Source organism: Crotalus tigris, unplaced genomic scaffold (assembly GCF_016545835.1).
Source record: "Crotalus tigris isolate CLP2741 ecotype Arizona unplaced genomic scaffold, ASM1654583v1 scf7180000018301.7375997, whole genome shotgun sequence".
NCBI classification, from domain to species: Eukaryota; Metazoa; Chordata; class Lepidosauria; order Squamata; family Viperidae; genus Crotalus; species Crotalus tigris.
The window spans coordinates 6,335,663-6,351,579 of NW_024096931.1; the positions used below are offsets into that span (position 1 = coordinate 6,335,663).

The 15,917-nt window shown below is 44.5% G+C and overlaps 2 protein-coding genes across 5 annotated transcripts in view; one reads left to right on the forward strand and one right to left on the reverse strand.

Moving 5' to 3' along the window:
• The window catches only part of METRN (meteorin, glial cell differentiation regulator), a 98,450-nt gene that overhangs the window by 30,336 nt on the left and 52,197 nt on the right, over positions 1-15,917 (forward strand). For both annotated transcript variants that reach the window (XM_039349870.1, XM_039349871.1), the window contains one exon: positions 14,843-14,903. In XM_039349870.1, coding sequence (XP_039205804.1) covers positions 14,843-14,903 — 61 coding nt within the window. The remainder of the gene's footprint in view (positions 1-14,842; positions 14,904-15,917) is intronic.
• The window catches only part of FBXL16 (F-box and leucine rich repeat protein 16), a 39,536-nt gene that overhangs the window by 17,875 nt on the left and 5,744 nt on the right, over positions 1-15,917 (reverse strand). The window contains exon 2 of one of the 3 annotated variants that reach the window (XM_039349869.1): positions 13,560-13,650. The exons of 1 other annotated variant lie outside the window; for it this stretch is intronic. The gene's annotated coding sequence lies outside the window, so the exon portion shown is untranslated. Of the gene's footprint in view, positions 1-10,806; positions 11,487-13,559; positions 13,651-15,917 lie in introns of those variants that run through there. One more of the 3 variants, XM_039349868.1, reaches the window with a different exon arrangement.

The window sequence follows — 15,917 nt, forward strand, 5'->3', positions numbered from 1 at the left end:
TTTTTTTCCCCAGCAGTTTGGAATGGAACAGCCCAAAGTTCTATCTAGCCTGCCCGTCGGTTCTCCATGTGTAATCTGGGTGGGTGGGTGGGCAGCAATTCATGGCATGAATTGTGCGGTAGGGCAGGTCCAAAGCAACCGACGAGGCTGTATGCCTCGCGCTTGCTGCCCACATTGTCATCCCGCTGATTAGAATAGAGCCTCTCCAGGGGGGGGAAAGCTTTGGGCTCTGCTTTCAAAGGAAAGGTGCCAATTAGGGGCCGTGTCCTCCTACGCCGTCGCGTTGGCAGCGGATGCATAATGCGCTCCCAGCATGGGGGCTCGTAGGCTGGGAGATGGGTCTGTTTCCATTTCCTGCAGTGACAGCTAGTGGCGCTTGGAGACTCGGTTTCCATAGGTGGGGTGAAGTAAGGAGTGGAGAGGTGATCAGCTTGGGATATAACAGAACAACAGAGTTGGAAGGGACCTTGGAGGTCTTCTAGTCCAACCCCCTTGCTCAGGCAGGAAACCCTATACCAGGGTTGTCCAGTCTCTTCTTAAAAACTTCCAGTGTTGGAGCATTCACAGCTTTCATTCATCCCGCTGCTGTGGCTGCCAATGAGGCAAGGCAAAGCAAGGTCACAAGCTCTGGGCCCACCGCTTGCTTAGCTGAGTGATTGTAATATCACAAAGGGGTTAATTTTAGCCCCGAACACACCCAGTCGTATACGTTACTAAACTAGCTCTCTCTCCAGTCAATCAACAGCAAGAGCAAAACCCAATCGACCTACTCTTTCGTTTGTTTTGAGACCTCCAAGAGAAAACATTACAGGTAGTCCTCAACCTACGGCGGCAATTGGGAACAAAATTTCCATTTGCTAAGCAAGATGGTTGTTAAGTGAACCGTGTCCAATTTGAAGAGCTTTCATTTGCCACGGTTAGCCATTGCCGTTGTTAAGCGGAACGTGCAGTCGTTAAATGAATCTGGCTCTCCCCATTGGCGATAGACAATTCGAGCTGAATTGTGGTTGTAAGTGGCACCTGTAGGGAGCATTTCTGCTGTGGCTGAAATTAAGCTCTGCATCCCATTTCGTCTTCTAGCTATAATAAAGTAGTCTTGAATTAAATTATACATTTTCCTACGGCAGAGTTTGGATAATCTAGAGCAGAGGTCCCCAACCCCCAGTCAGTGCACCGGCAAGGGTCCGTGGCATGCCGGCCACCGGGCCGCGCAAACAAGCCCCATCTGCGGGATGCAGGCAGCATGCAAAACCAGGCCCATGGAACCGGTCCCTGGTGCCCAAATGGTTGGGGGCCACTGATCCAGGGCACTGAGGGAGGGGCATCCTTCACAGAGCTTCCCATTGTTGCAACTGACCACCCCCTCGCTTCTCAAAACCTGGCAGGAGATTTCACCAGTTCAATTTTTCCTACTGCACGGTTAAAAATATCATCCCAAGCCTTATGAATAGATCGACACCTCCGTGACTAGAAAATGTCAGTGCATTTTCCCCGTGCCCTCTTGAAGATTTCAGTAAAAAAAAATAAAAGTGATACACATTGCCGCCACCGCCACCTGCCACCACCACCTGTCTGTTGGCAGCCGTTCTTCTAAGAGGATGGTAGAGCAGCACTCTTGACATTCATCACTTTTAAAACCTTAACCTTCATGTAAATGGACTTCACTACTGGGAGGACTTATCCAGGACTTCTGAAGCTTGGAATCTTTAAGACCTGTGGACTTCAACTCCCAGAATTCCCCAGCCAGCCATGCTGTGACATAAGTGACCGGTTTTCACATTTACGACTGTTGCAGCATTCCTATGGCCACCTGGTCAAAATTTGGATGCTTGGCAACTAGTGTGTATTTATGACGTTTGCAGTGTCCCAGGGTCCTGTGATCATTTTTTGGCAACCTTCTGACATGCAAAGTCAATGGGGGAAGCCAGATTTTCTTAACAGCCGTGTTACTAACTTAATTGCGGTGATTTACTTAGCAACATTGGCAAGAAAGGTCATAAAGTGGGCAAAAACTCAATAACTATTTTTAGGGTTCAATTGTGGTTGTATGTAGGAAATCACACCGATATTTCTTGTTACATTTCCTATTGAATGAAGAGTTTCTTGCTTTTTCACTCTGGCTACTGGATATGCGTTGCCCAGAAAACTGATCGTTGGCTTCTAGCTTCTTGTTACTGATTTTGGACACATCATGCACTGTGTCTCACTGGCTGCTCTTTTGAAATGGGGTAGAAGAGCATCATCCTTTCTGAAGGATGGGCATAACTGTGGAGAAGCTGAAGCAGTCAATCTGAGAAGCAATTACTACAGCCTTTTCACCCACTCATTTAAGATCAAGCTGACTTTCGATATAGCATAGCTAGATAATTTATTGCTACGGTTAAAAGAGAGCCAAAGGAACAGACATAAATAAAGGCATAAATAAAATCAACCTATAGGAAGAGGCCAAAACTCCCTCAGATGAAGTTCAGCGGCAGATGACTGAAATGGATACGTCCAAGTAAATTGTTTGACAGAAATAGGAAAATGATTTGTCTCTGTCGGCTTTGAGAATATCTTTAGCTTCCCAAGACCATGGCAAAGATATTTGGCACAAGCAAACAATAATTTGTCATTAAAACAAAGTCTTTGGGAGAAAAAAAGCTGACATGTCAAGTTCAGACACCTTAAACATCTGCCAGGACTGGTGCAGATATCTGTATGAGTTAGGGATACAAACTGAACCATTTTTTAATAAACAGATGATAGAATTTACAGTCTTCTTCCAAATGGTAACTTTCCTGTCTAAGAGAAGAAGTTAGGGAAGGTTTAAAGCAGTGGTTCTCAACCTTTTTAATGCCGCGACCCCCAACCGATCGTAAGTCGAGGACTACTCAACCGGTTGTAAGTCGAGGACTACTCAACTGGTGCAGCACCGTTTGCAGAATGGGACTTTTGGCGGGCTCAGCAGGGCAGAGACAGCCTGGACAATTCCTATTGGCTTTTGAAAGCCAATAGAATTAGATCTATTCAAGAGAGTCTATTCTATTGGCTTTCAAAAGCCAATAGAATAAAAGGGAGTAGCACAGCTGAGGAAAAGGGGGGAAAAAATGGCGGACTGCGTTGTTTGGCAACCCCCGTGAAATGGTCGTTCGACCCCAAATGGGGTCCCGACCCATAGGTTGAGAACCACTGGTTTAAAGAATGCAAATAGAGAGTCCTCTCAGAGTTGTAAAAAGAAAATGCAGCCCATGTAATTAAGGGAAGAAAAAACAAAATCCTTTAATTTTCCACAAGACTAGGCACATAAAACGTTGCAAGGGGGGGGGCGTTTCAGCACCCTGGACAGCGAGCAAATGTGCTTAGGTTTTTTTTCCAGTACTTTGGAGAGCAGTCAAAATTTTCACTTTTCGTTGTGGCCTCTTAGTTATCATCCGTCACAATTTTGAAATGAACTGTTGTAAGTTGAGGACTACCTGTATACTGTTCTCTGGGCTGGTCCCAGCAAGAAAACCTCTGACAATATATAATCAAAGAAGGAACAAGATGGCGAGACTCACATCTATGAGATGGGCAGCCTATAAATTCATTCAATCCATCCATCCATCTAGTGAGCAGCACAAACAGGTCAAAACGGGCTCCATCCACCCTAGTCGAAGGCTTGAAAGAAAAGCCAGACCTTTAAGACCCTCAAAGACACCATCAGATAATGTCTTTAGTCTGTACAAAAAAAAAAAAGTCAAAAGTGGAGGATAACTGGGTCTCCTCAGGCAAGAATCTCCTCCTTCAAAGATGGCTTAAAGAACAGATGGAATATTGAAAATGACCTCTCTGCTGATCCTCAGAGCAGTAGTAAGCAGCTTGGGGGCTCTGATATGCAAGAGACCACAAGGCAAAAATATTTATTTATTTGCTTGCTTGTTTGTTTATCACACTTCCTAACTGCCCACCCTCCTCAGAGAGAGGCTTTGTATGCAAGTGAACTAAAGTGAAAAATCCACGAACAAAACGGTTACTAGGATTGAACATAAAACAGGAAGGAAGGAAGAAGAAAGAAAAAAGAGGAAAGAAGGAAGGGAGAAAGAAAGAAAGAAAGAAAGAAAGAAAGAAAGAAAGAAAGAAAGAAAGAAAGAAAGAAAGAAAGAAGATGAAGGAAGGGAGAAAAAAGGAAGAGGAAGAAATAAGATGAAGAAAGAGAAAGAAAGAGGAAGAAAGGAAGGAGAAAGAAAGAAAAAAGATGAAGGAAGGAAGGGAGAAAAAAGGAAGAGGAAGAAATAAGAGAAAGGAAGGAAGGAGAAAGAGAAAAAAGAAAAAAGATGAAGGAAGGGAGAAAAAAGAAGAGGAAGAAATAAAGTGAAGGAAGAGAAAGAAAGAAAGAGAAAGAAAGAAAGAAAGAAAAAGGAAGGAAGGCTGAGCTCTCACCTTAGCTTATAAGTCGACACCATAGAGAGGACACTTCCAGAGTGGAAACAAAGAAAGGGTTAACCCCCAGCTGACTATGTGGCTTCCGCTCCGTTCCTCCCCATCCATTCACGCATTACAAGTTGCCACCCAGAAAGAAAGACCGAAAAAAATAATAATAATTGAATGTAGATTCTCAGCCCAGCTCTGAGAAATAAAGGGCGGCTTCTCTGGATCTTTTGGCCGGCAGCCTGGAGGCTTAATCGGCCGTGCCACGAAGTACCCACCAAGCTTAGGGTGCTGAACTAATGAGGCGCCCTCTGATAAATAATGCACTTCTCTCTGGGATCCTTTTCGCAGATGGCACTTAGCACTCCGCAGGCTGATGTCATCCAGTTGACCCTGCCAGTTGAGTTGTTTGCTTTGGCCGATCGATATATATTATCTGTTTCCACTGTACGATCCCTCAGAGGTGCGCGGGGCTGCTGCCAGTGAAAAGCTGCACATTCCTGCCCCGGAGTTTATCTCCATCTATGATCTCATTTTCTCCCCCTCCCTTCCTTGGAGCCCGATGACCCACACTGCTATATTTATGCCTCCAATTCTTCCCCTCCTTCTGAGAATTAGCACCGGTTTCATTTCTCAGCCATCCTGATCAGCCATCAGAGGATGAGAGTGTGCTGATCCGTAGACCTCTAGCTTGTCCTTCAACCCAACCCAACCCAACCCGGAAAAACTAAAACCCTGAAATCTAAGCGGAGATGCCACGGAACAATAGCACCAAATCAAAATCCCGTTTGGCTGCTTTTAAGAGCTGTGTATTTTCAGCAACATGCAGGGACTGAAGCAATTTCATGGCTCATAGAAGCCCCACAGACAAACTGCTGGATGCTACGGCCCAAGGTTGCCTTTTGCTTTCTCAGCACCCAATAAGCGGGCGACGCCAAGGGTAAAATGTCCATATTTTCAAAGAGAAGCTGAGAACATGCACGGAAGTCGTGTAAACATGCTCAGGGTGAATGATGGGTTTTTGCAAGCTTCTTTCAACAAGTATCTTCTCTGGGTGGCATATTAAAGAAGCTAGTTTGATCCAGACATGCAAAATTAAACTGATTGTAGAGAAAGCTAAGATTTTCACTTAGGCAAGAAAAACCAAATGTACAGGTAAAGAGTAGATGAAACTTGGCACAATAGCAATAACTGTGAGATGGATCTCGGAGTCCTAATGGAAAGTCACTTAAATATGAGCCAGGAGTGTGCTGCAGCTGCCAAAAAAGCCAACACAGTGCTAGGCTGCATTTACAGCGGAATAGAATCAAGATCATTGTGACATGTTAGTACCGCTTTATAATGCCTTGGAATATGTATTGCGTTCACTTTTAGTCACCCCAGGATAAAAAAAAATATGTTGAGCCTCTGGAAAGAGTGCAGAGAAGAGCAACAAAGATGATGAAGAGTCTGGAGGGTAAGACATATGATAAACGGTTGCAGGAATTGGGTATGTCTTATCTAGTGAAAAGAAGGACTGGGGAGACATGATAGCAGTGTTCCAATATTTGAGGGGCTGCCACAAAGAAGAGGGGGGGGTCAGCTTATTCTCCAAAGCACCTGAAGGCAGGACAAGAAGCAACGGATGGAAACTAATCAAGGAGAGAAGAAACCTAGAACTAAGGAGAAATTTCCTGACAGTGAGAACAATAAACCAATGGAACAGCTTGCCTTCAGGCGTTGTGGGTGTTTCATCGCGAGAGGCTTTTGAGAAGAGACTGGACAGCCACTTGTCTGAAATGGTAAGCAGGGGGTTGGACTAGATGACCTCCAAGGTCCCTTCCAACCCTGTAATTATCCATGTTATGTTAAGATGTGCAAACATGTTCGGAGTGGAATGTGGGCTTTAGCAAGCGTCATTCAACCGGTATTTTCTCCGGGTGCCCTTAAAGAAGCGAATTGGATCCAAGGGTCAGTTTTAAATTTTAAATCTTCCAGGCAAACCCCAGGAGGTTGCAAATGGAGCAGTCCATTGTGAAAGGTCAAAGAAGACTCCAGACTTTTCTGTAGCACAACATCTAAGGCAGGGGTAGGCAACCTTGGCTCTTTTATGACTCATGGACTTCAACTCCCAGAATTCCTGAGCCAACCACGCTGAAGAGAAAGGGAGAGGTTTCCAAGCTGAGCCATGGTGGCTCAGGAATTCTGGGAGTTGAAGTCCACGAGTCATAAAAGAGCCGAGGTTGCCTACCCCTGACCTAAGGGTTTCCCTCTCTACTTTCTCTCTCCCTTTGGAGCAGGTGAAGCCATGTTTGCATGTTCCCCTGAAGCGCATGCTAGCTCCCCCCACGCTTGATTTTAAGGATGCTGCGCAAAGCACGCCCCAACCTTTCTCTCTCGGTTCAGTGTGTCACGCAAATGCAGAAAACTGGGTCATCTGAATAAGCCATGGTTCAATTAACCACAGGTCAAAGTCTGAGGCCAACATAGTTTGGCTTCTCCAAACAATTAAATGCTTCCTGCTCTTCCACTAGATTCACTCTCTTTCAAATGCAGACCCCCAAGCGTGGTGGACGGGCCCCCTGCAGGAAAAGAAAGAATCCATTGGGCTTTTCATCAAACCAAGAACTAAAATTAGAGAAAGAGAGCAAAAAAAAAGAGAGAAGTCTTTCCAAGCAAAAATCCATTATTCGCCCCACCACCCATCTATTCCTGAAAAAGCTTTTGACCCTCTTCAAGTCAGCTGAGCCGTAACAATTAGATAATGTGTCTCTTCCTTGGCAGTGAATTTGGATCTTGAGAGATGACAAAAACGGGAGACGTTGGAACTAGGCTTACAGTAGCCAGGATGGGAAGGGCTACATGTGCAGATAGTCCTTGACTCACGACAGTTCATTTAGTGACTGTTCAACATTACAACAGCACTAAAAAAGGTGACTTATGACCGTTTTCCACAGTTACGTCCCTTTGTAGCCTCCCCACGATCACCCGATCAAGATTCAGATGCTTGGCAACCGGCTCATATTTATGACCGTTGCTGGGTCCCAGGGTCACGTGATCCCCTTTTGCCACTTTCTGACGAGCAAAGTCAATGGGGGAGGCCAGATTCACTTAACGACCGGGTTACTAACTTAACAACCGTGGCAGGAAAGATCGTAAAATGTGCGCAAAACTCACCTCCTGTCTCACTTAGCGACAGAACTTTGGGGCTCGGTTGTGGTCGTAAGGTGAGGACTGCCTGTCATACTAAACTGCAGATAGTCCTTGGCTTACAGCCATTCATTTAGCGACAGTTTGAAGTTGAAAAAGGGACTTAATGACTGGTCTTGGACTTGTGACCGTTGCCGCATCTCCAGAGTCGTGGGATCAAAACTTGAGCCCCTGGCAGCCGGCATGCAATTATGACGGTTAGAGCATCTCAAGCTCATTGTTAAGCAAGGCCATTTGCGACTCGCCTAGGCACCTCCGGACGAGCAAAGTCCATGGGGATTTACTTAAAAATTTAAATCAGGGGTCTCCAACCGTGTGGACTTTGCTGGCTGAGGAATTCTGGGAGTTGAAGTCCACAAGTCTTAAAGTCGCCAAGGTTGGAGTCCCCTGATTTAGATGATTCGCTGAACAAGCGGGGCGAAAAAGGCTGCAAAATCAGGCAGGACTCGCTTAACAACGGCCTTGCTTAACAACAAGAAATTCTGGTCCCCATCACGGTTGTAAATTGAGGACTACTTGCGAATCCCAACATTTTCTTCCAACACCAATTGACTCCTGGTGACCTCATAGTCACATCCGTGTAATTTTCTTGGCAGCGGTACAGAAGTGGCTTGTCAGCCGCTCCCTTTGAGGATAATTGTTTTTCTCCAGTTTGCAGCCTCAGCTATAAACCACAGTCTCCCAATTCAAGGACTAGCCAGGTCAATCCTGCTTACCTTAGCACGCCTGGGGGAACTGGAAACAAGTAAAGGTTGGACAAAGGCTCCACCCCTATTCTGAAAATTCCCCTGCGACACACAAACACCTTCCCCCACAAATTATGTCTACTCCTGATTACTTTGTGGAAAGGCGACGGATGGGGTTGTCCTCTTGGCAAGCTAATTATCTAAGATTTTTAAGGGACTGTGTTATGCAGTCACTCCACAAATCAATCTGTGCTCCTCCTCCCAAAACATAAAGACTGTGAAAATCTGGAAGCAAGGTGTGAGCAACAGGGCAGTTAGAATTCTCAGCAAGTTGCACCTAATGGTCATGTATTCAAGAAGAGTTCAACATGAGGATTGTTAATTCCAAGGGAAGGAAAGAAAGAAGGAAAGGAAAGGAAAGGAATAGAAAGGAAGGGAAGGAAGGAAGGAAGGAAGGAAGGAAGGAAGGAAGGAAGGAAGGAAGGAAAGAATTTTTTACTCTGAAGATGTTGGAAGGAAGGAAGGTTGGGAAAAAGGAGAGAGGAAGGAAGGAAGGAAGGAAGGAAGGAAGGAAGGAAGGAAGGAAGGAGAAAGTTTTCACTGTGAAGAAGTTGTATGGTGAACATGAAAGCAGGGGGGGAAGGAAAGAAAGAAAGACCCTCCTGAAAGACGCATGTATCTTACTAGCAATTGAATGAAACATCACTCCCAGGCATCAAGCAAATTGAAAGGAAACATCAACAATCATCTTTCTGGCTGAAACACTGTTCAGCCTACTGAAAAGGCTAGGTTTGCATATTACATGACTGTGCAAGTCCTCAAAAACACAGGAAATATTTATCCAACCAACTGTAGCCATATTGGTCCGTGGTGTGTGTAAATGTGCGTGACAACCAACATCTATGCTACAACAATGTGTCAGGAGCAAACACTCTGAGGCAAAAGAATGTGTGGAACCGTTTGTTGAGTTGGTGTACAAGAAAAAGAGAAGCGAGGAAGAGCAGAAATTAAACTCTGTGGTTCGAGGCATGAAGCTGTGACAGTAGCACGGTCCCAACAAAACACAAAGCACCAACACAGCATAACAACAGCTGAATCTCTGGAGCTCATCTTCCTCCAGTTTGTGTCTATCTTGAGTTCCTTTGCTCCTCTCTGATGGAGGGTTCAAAAATAACCACACCATCCACTCCTCATTAACAACCATTTTTCCTGGTAACAGGCAGTCCTTAATGTACAACCACCACTGAGCCCAAAATTTCTGTTGCTAAACCAAACAGTTGTTCAGTGAGTTTTGCCCCATTTTATGACCTTTCTTGCCACAGTTGTTAAGCGAATCGCTGCAGTTGTTAAGTTAGTAACGAGCGAATCTGGCTTCCCCATGTACTTGGCGTCCGAAGGTCGCAAAAGGGGATCACAGGACCCCCCCCCAGAACGCTGTGACCGTCATGAGTCAGTTGCCAAGTCTCCGAATTTTGTTCACGTGACCACAAGATAGCCGACACCGACAACTCTAGCTTGTGCATTGAGTACCAAACAAACAATGACAAAATTTTACCAGGACAAAATTTTCACGTCAAAATGCCCTGAGTACCAAATTTGATGCGTTTCAAAGCAGTTGAGTACCAAGGGACCACTGTATATGTTGACTACGACTCCCAAAATTCACAACTCTGGTGTGCCAATAGATCTGAAGGTGTAAACCCATCTCTATTTGCTAGGACAGTGTTTGTCAAGTTTGGCAACTGTAGGCCGTGAGATCCGCTTACTGGCTTTTTAAAGTTGCCCAACTGTAGAAAGACCGTGCTAGGTGCATCGGGGTGTGTGTGTGTGTGTGTGTTAATATCCCATTTGTACGCTTTTTTGAATATATCTGGTGGACCTGTGGGTGAGATGGAAAACTTCCTAAATTAACCTGGATCGACCCAGCAGGAAACAAGGACACCAGAATATTCCTGGTAAAGAAAAGAGAAAAGGGAAGAAACTCACTCAGTTCTTATTCTCAGTTTAGATTTTCTGCAACGCAGACATTTTTGTTTGCCTGTATAAGCTAGCATCATCTTACTTTGCATTATCTTACTTTTGTGTCTATAAGCCAGCATTAGGCCATCCCATGGTTTCCATGGCTGGGAATACCTTTCTCCCACCATAAAATGCTATGACCGACAAGTAGTTATACAATGGCAGTGTTCCTACAACACCCTGACCCAGGTCAGCGAAAGAAACAGGTGGATGAATCTGCAAGGTGTACTAGGCTTGGCTAGAGATTCTGGCCCACTAAACCCTAAGCCATGATTTGCAAATCACAACAAGGAGATTTACACAACCCGCAAAGTCACGATTTGCTGGGCTCACCCCCTTTCTTCAGCCATAACCAAACGACAGCCTGAATCCCAGTCTTAGGCATGTCCCTTCCATCCATGCATCCTTCAATTGGTCTACATCTTTGGAATTGGATATATAAGGAAGCATTTCTCTCTGTTTCCTTTCCCCGCCCCAAACCGTTACAACGATCCCCCTTCTTTAAATAAAAGCAACCGTGTACCTTTGCGTAACCTGTGCCATTCTCCAAAACGTCCCTCCTTTTCTGAACTGCTTGGCTTCTCTAAGAGGCTACCTTGGCCACGTTGTGTGGGTGGCACGTTGCCAGCAGCACTGCAGCTTTCGCGAGGGTTGCAGGGGAGAGTGGCCATCGGCTTCGCTCCACCTGCGCGTTTCTCTCACCTCTTGGAACAGCGTGGCAATAACAAAAGCCAAGGAAGGGCTGGGAAGAGCTGTGATAAACAACTCTGGGTCTGAAAGGCTGGAGGGGCTGGCACTCAGCCCAGCCCCTCTCCCCGGGAAGGAAACCGCCGCTTGGTGGAGCAGGGCGATCTCCATCAAGGCGCGATGGGCTGACTTCTCCCTTTTCAGATGTGAATGAAGACGTAATTTGGAGTGCTGCACATGAAGCGCATGACGCCGTTCGGCTCATCATCCCACACAATAGGCCTGCTTGATTGGCCTGCAAGGATCTGCCTAGGAAGCACATTCTGAGTATGTTGGGAGAACAAAGCAGGATCTCTGCTCTCTGCAGTTTTGGCCCCGGCGTGTTGCAGGCGTGGGTGAGAATCCGAAAGATTGCTTGGGATCTTGGATCCCTGACAGTGAGAACAATTAACCGGTGGAACGGAAGTTGCCTCCAGAAGTGGTGGGTGCTCCATCACTGGAGGTTTTCAAGAAGAGACCGGACAACTGTTTGTCTGGAATGTATAGGGTCTCCTGCTTGAGTAAGTGGGTTGGACTAGAAGACCTCTTAAGGTCCCTTCCAACTCTGTTTTCTGCATTCTGCGTTATTTTGTATCGAGACGCTTCACCTGTTGGTGTCAATGGGTCTTATAGAAGGTTCAAGAACAAACATGGACACTTTTCCTTGTCACTTGGTGACTTTTTTTTTTTCCTAGATGGGAGACATCTAACTGACAGATGGGCTAACCTCATAGGGTTGTCTTCCCCAGCTGGATTTATGGGAAATGGAGTAACTCTATGAAGAGACGTGCGTAAACCGATACTTGACACTAATCTAGCACGGGAAAATTCAGACGTATTTGGTAATATGGATAATACAGTGAAACTGTATTGATTCCTAGGAAGAAGACTTGAAATTGCTGCATAATGTTAAGACACAGTCTTCAGTGTTTCCATCCCAAATCTGGACACCCTCTAAATCCATGGTCAACCTTCTTGTAAGCCTGCATCTAGGGCTGTGGAAGAAAGCTGTGCGTACACTTGATGGTGGCTAAAAGAGTTTTGAGATGCTTGGAGGAACTCTTGTGTTATGTTATTTGCACACCCTGTTTTTCTATGCGAAGTACACAGACCAAATAGTTCTCTTTGCTTATACTGTCTTAGAAATCCATTCTGTTGTCATTTTGTGACAGTTTGGTGCTTTTAACGTCTCCATCAAACCACCTCTCTCATCTGCATCTTTGTTCTATAGTTAGAATTATACACCTACTTAGAATTGTACCATCCTTGGGTTTGGCTGAAATGCCTTTAATAGAATCTCTATTCTTAGACCATCTTTGTGAGCAAAGATTTTACTTCCAGGCATGATCAGGCCCACAACCCCAAGCCCCCTTCCTCTCAGCAAGTTAATGCGCCTGGCTACAATGCAAAGACACACACGACATCCATCAGTTCCCCGAGGGCCTTATTTAAACAGCCAAGCTTTCACTTCTTTAACATCCTTTTTATGAGGACAACAGCCCTGCCTGTCCCTCTTCTAACTTTCCTTGCCTGGGTTTGCAAATCGTTGCGCATTTTGAAAAAGCAAACATATGGCTCCCCATTCACCATTTTCTGAAACCTTAAAAGACGAGACAGACTTGATTCATGAAGGAGGCAGCTTGCAACTGGATCCCCGTCAGCTGTTCGTCTTTGGGAAAATCTTATGCAATGCATCATGGATGAATTCTTGTCCCGGGCCATTTGAGACGGTGCCATCTACCTGTGGTACCAAATAGCTGTCAGGCACATAAACCAGATGCTTCACTTTCTGATAAACATGACTGAAAACTGATGGCTCTTTTGGGTATCTCCTACCTATGGGAATGCCTTGTGATCAATGACTGGGTTTTTTTTTATTTTAAAACACAACTTTTGCAAGGTCTTTTAATTCAGGATCAAGCCCTTTCACTGGCTAAGAAACTCAGAAGTGAAAATATTTCCACCTGGAAACCGCTTCTGGACTCTGTTCAAGACAGGAAAAAAAATGGAATTTTGATTTTAGGATTTGCTGACTAGAGAAGGGTGTTTTATAGAAATGGCCAGTAGGTGTAAAAGTAAAAAGTGAGGTTGTGTTTCATGATTTTTATTTTACTCTGCTGAAAGACATTGGAGGTTAATCCTTTTTTTTTTACTTGTTTTTTTCCCCTTACCCGACTCTTCTCTTTCCCTCTCTTTTCCCTTTCCCTTTTCCCTATTATCTTTGTTTTTATTTGAATTTTATATTATGGTAATTTCAGAGAGAGAGAGAGAGGTGAAAACATTATTGCTGGCATCGCTGAACTCTTGTGAAAATTCACACACCCTGCATTTAAACAACCTGATATTTCACTCTTGACAGCAAGTGAGAAACTTATTTTAGAATAATTTGTTCCTCTTTTCCCCTATTTTTTTCTGGAATATTAGAAAACAACAGCAAGATTTGGGGGGCTTGTAAGGCAATAGAAAAAGAAGGAATTCCCAGAAAAATCACACCAGGGGTATCCCATTCTTCTCCAGACATTTGAGATGACAACTTCCACGATTCCTTACCATATACTGGTGCTTGTAGTTCAAATTAAGTGGAAGATAGCAGGTTGCTGATTTCTGCAATAGTCTGTAGACCACAGGAAAATGTTCAGTGCTGTGAAAGCAATGAGATTTGAGCAATTGCTTGAGTTGGCCACAGTTGGGTTTGTGTAACAGGTTAGGCAAAAAAGAAACAAACTTTTAGAGCAGTGTTTTTCAAACTTGGTCACTTTGAGACGTGCAGCGGCTTCAGTTTCCAGAAAAACTGAAAACGCAGTCTCCACACATCTCAAAGAGTTCAAGTTTGAAAAGCATTGCTTTACAGCAACATGGGAACAGGTTTACAAAATATTTGTTTGCCAACTGGATTGTGAAGAAGCTTTACTGCCTAATTCCTTGAAAGACAACTGTATCTGCTTTCGCCTGGGGCATGTTTCAGTGGCTATATGATGATCAAACTTTGGAAAACCACCTTGGGTGTTAGTAGATCCCAATGGTATAAAACAATGTTTCGCAGCGGCTTTAGGATGGGTGGACTTCAACTCCCAGAATTCTCCAGCCAGCATGGCTGGCTGGGGAATTCTGAGAATTAAAGACCATATATCTTACAACTGCTGTGATTGTGAAACACTGGGGTAAAGACTTCTTAAAGTGTTCTGCAATGGATGCATTCCATTCCAGTCCATTTCCATTCTTTCCCTCCACATTTACTGATTTCTCTGTTAGTTTTGGAATGAGCTGAGCTAATCTCTAGCCCTTTGACTGTTAATTTTTTGTTGATGTGACAGTGTGGTTTATGCTATTTGTTTTCTCGTCTGCTGCTGACTTTTATGCCGTACTTATGTTTTATGGGTTATTTTTTACACGTTGGTTCTCTTTTATTGTCAACTCTCCCAAGAATGTTTATTGGGTGTAGGGAGGAAGCATAATTGGCTTTTAGTAAAATAAATTAGATTAAATAGATGCACAAACTTAACATGGTTAAGCCTATGTATGAACCACAGAGATATTAATGGCAACAGTTGTATTCAATTCAGTTGTGGCGTCTGTATATATTTTCAAGGAGGGGAGGCCTACCATTCTCAATAGCCCTGAGTCACAAGGTGAATAGGGCTGCGGGAACTATAACTCAGCAAATATTTACAGGCAATCCTCAACTTACAACCACAATGGAGCCCAAAGTTTATGTTGCTAAGTGAGACATTTGTTAAGTGAATTTTGCCCCATTTTACGAGAATATCCACCCCGTTCATTTATCCTCTCTTAGACTAATTTCTTCTTTATATATTTTTAATCTCCACCTCCAGGTGCCTGGAAGTCCTCCACTGCTGGATTAAGGAAGTCACACGGCTGCATTATTTCATTAAGGTACAGTAGTTCTCAACTTACAACCATCATGGAGCCCAACATTTCTGTAGCTAAACAAGACCATAGTTAAGTGAACTTTGGCCTATTTACAACATTTCTTGCCACAGTCATTAAATGAATCATTGTAGTCATTAAATTAGTAACGTGGTTGTTAAGCGAATCGGGCTTCCCCATTGACTTTGCTTGTCAGAAGGACACAAAAGGGGATCGCACAACTCCAGGACCCTGCAAACTGTCATAAATGCGAGTCAGTTGCAAGTGTGTGAATTTTGAACATGTGGCCGTGGGGATGGTATAACGATCGTAAAGTCACTTTTTCTAGCGCCGTTGTAATTTTTGAATGGTCACTAAATGAACTGTTGTAAGTCAGGGACTACCTGTATAAAGCCAATGGTTACCCGCTCCAACTTTCATCTGGGTACAAGACAATTGGAGCTGTTACTCATCTGACAGAGAGCAGGGAGAGAAAAATCGCATTGCTTTAAACAGTGCTTAAAATGCAAAATGTATTGAACCTTTTAATTTTTTTTTCATGGAATTCTTTGCAATTGGCTGGGGAATTCTGGGAGTTGAAGTTCGCAAGTCTTAGGCTTGTCAGCGTTGGATACCTCTGAGTTAGACAGAGTCTGCTGCAGGGGTAGGCAACCTCGGCTCTTTTATGACTCGTGGACTTCAACTCCCAGAATTCCTGAGCCAGCCACGCTGAGGGGAAAGGGAGAGGTTTCCAAGCTGAGCCATGCTGGCTCAGGAATTCTGGGAGTTGAAGTCCGCAAGTTATAAAGCGGCCTAGGCCTAGACCAGGGGTGGGCAACCTTGGCTCTTTTATGACTCGTGGATTTCAACTCCCAGAATTCCTGAGCCAGCCATGCTGAGGGGAAAGGGAGAGGTTTCCGAGCTGAGCCATGTTGGCTGAGGAATTCTGGGAGTTGAAGTCCACGAGTCATGAAGGGGCCATAGTTCCCCCATACTGGCTGAGGAATTCTGGGAGTTGAAGTCCACGAGTCATAAAGCGGC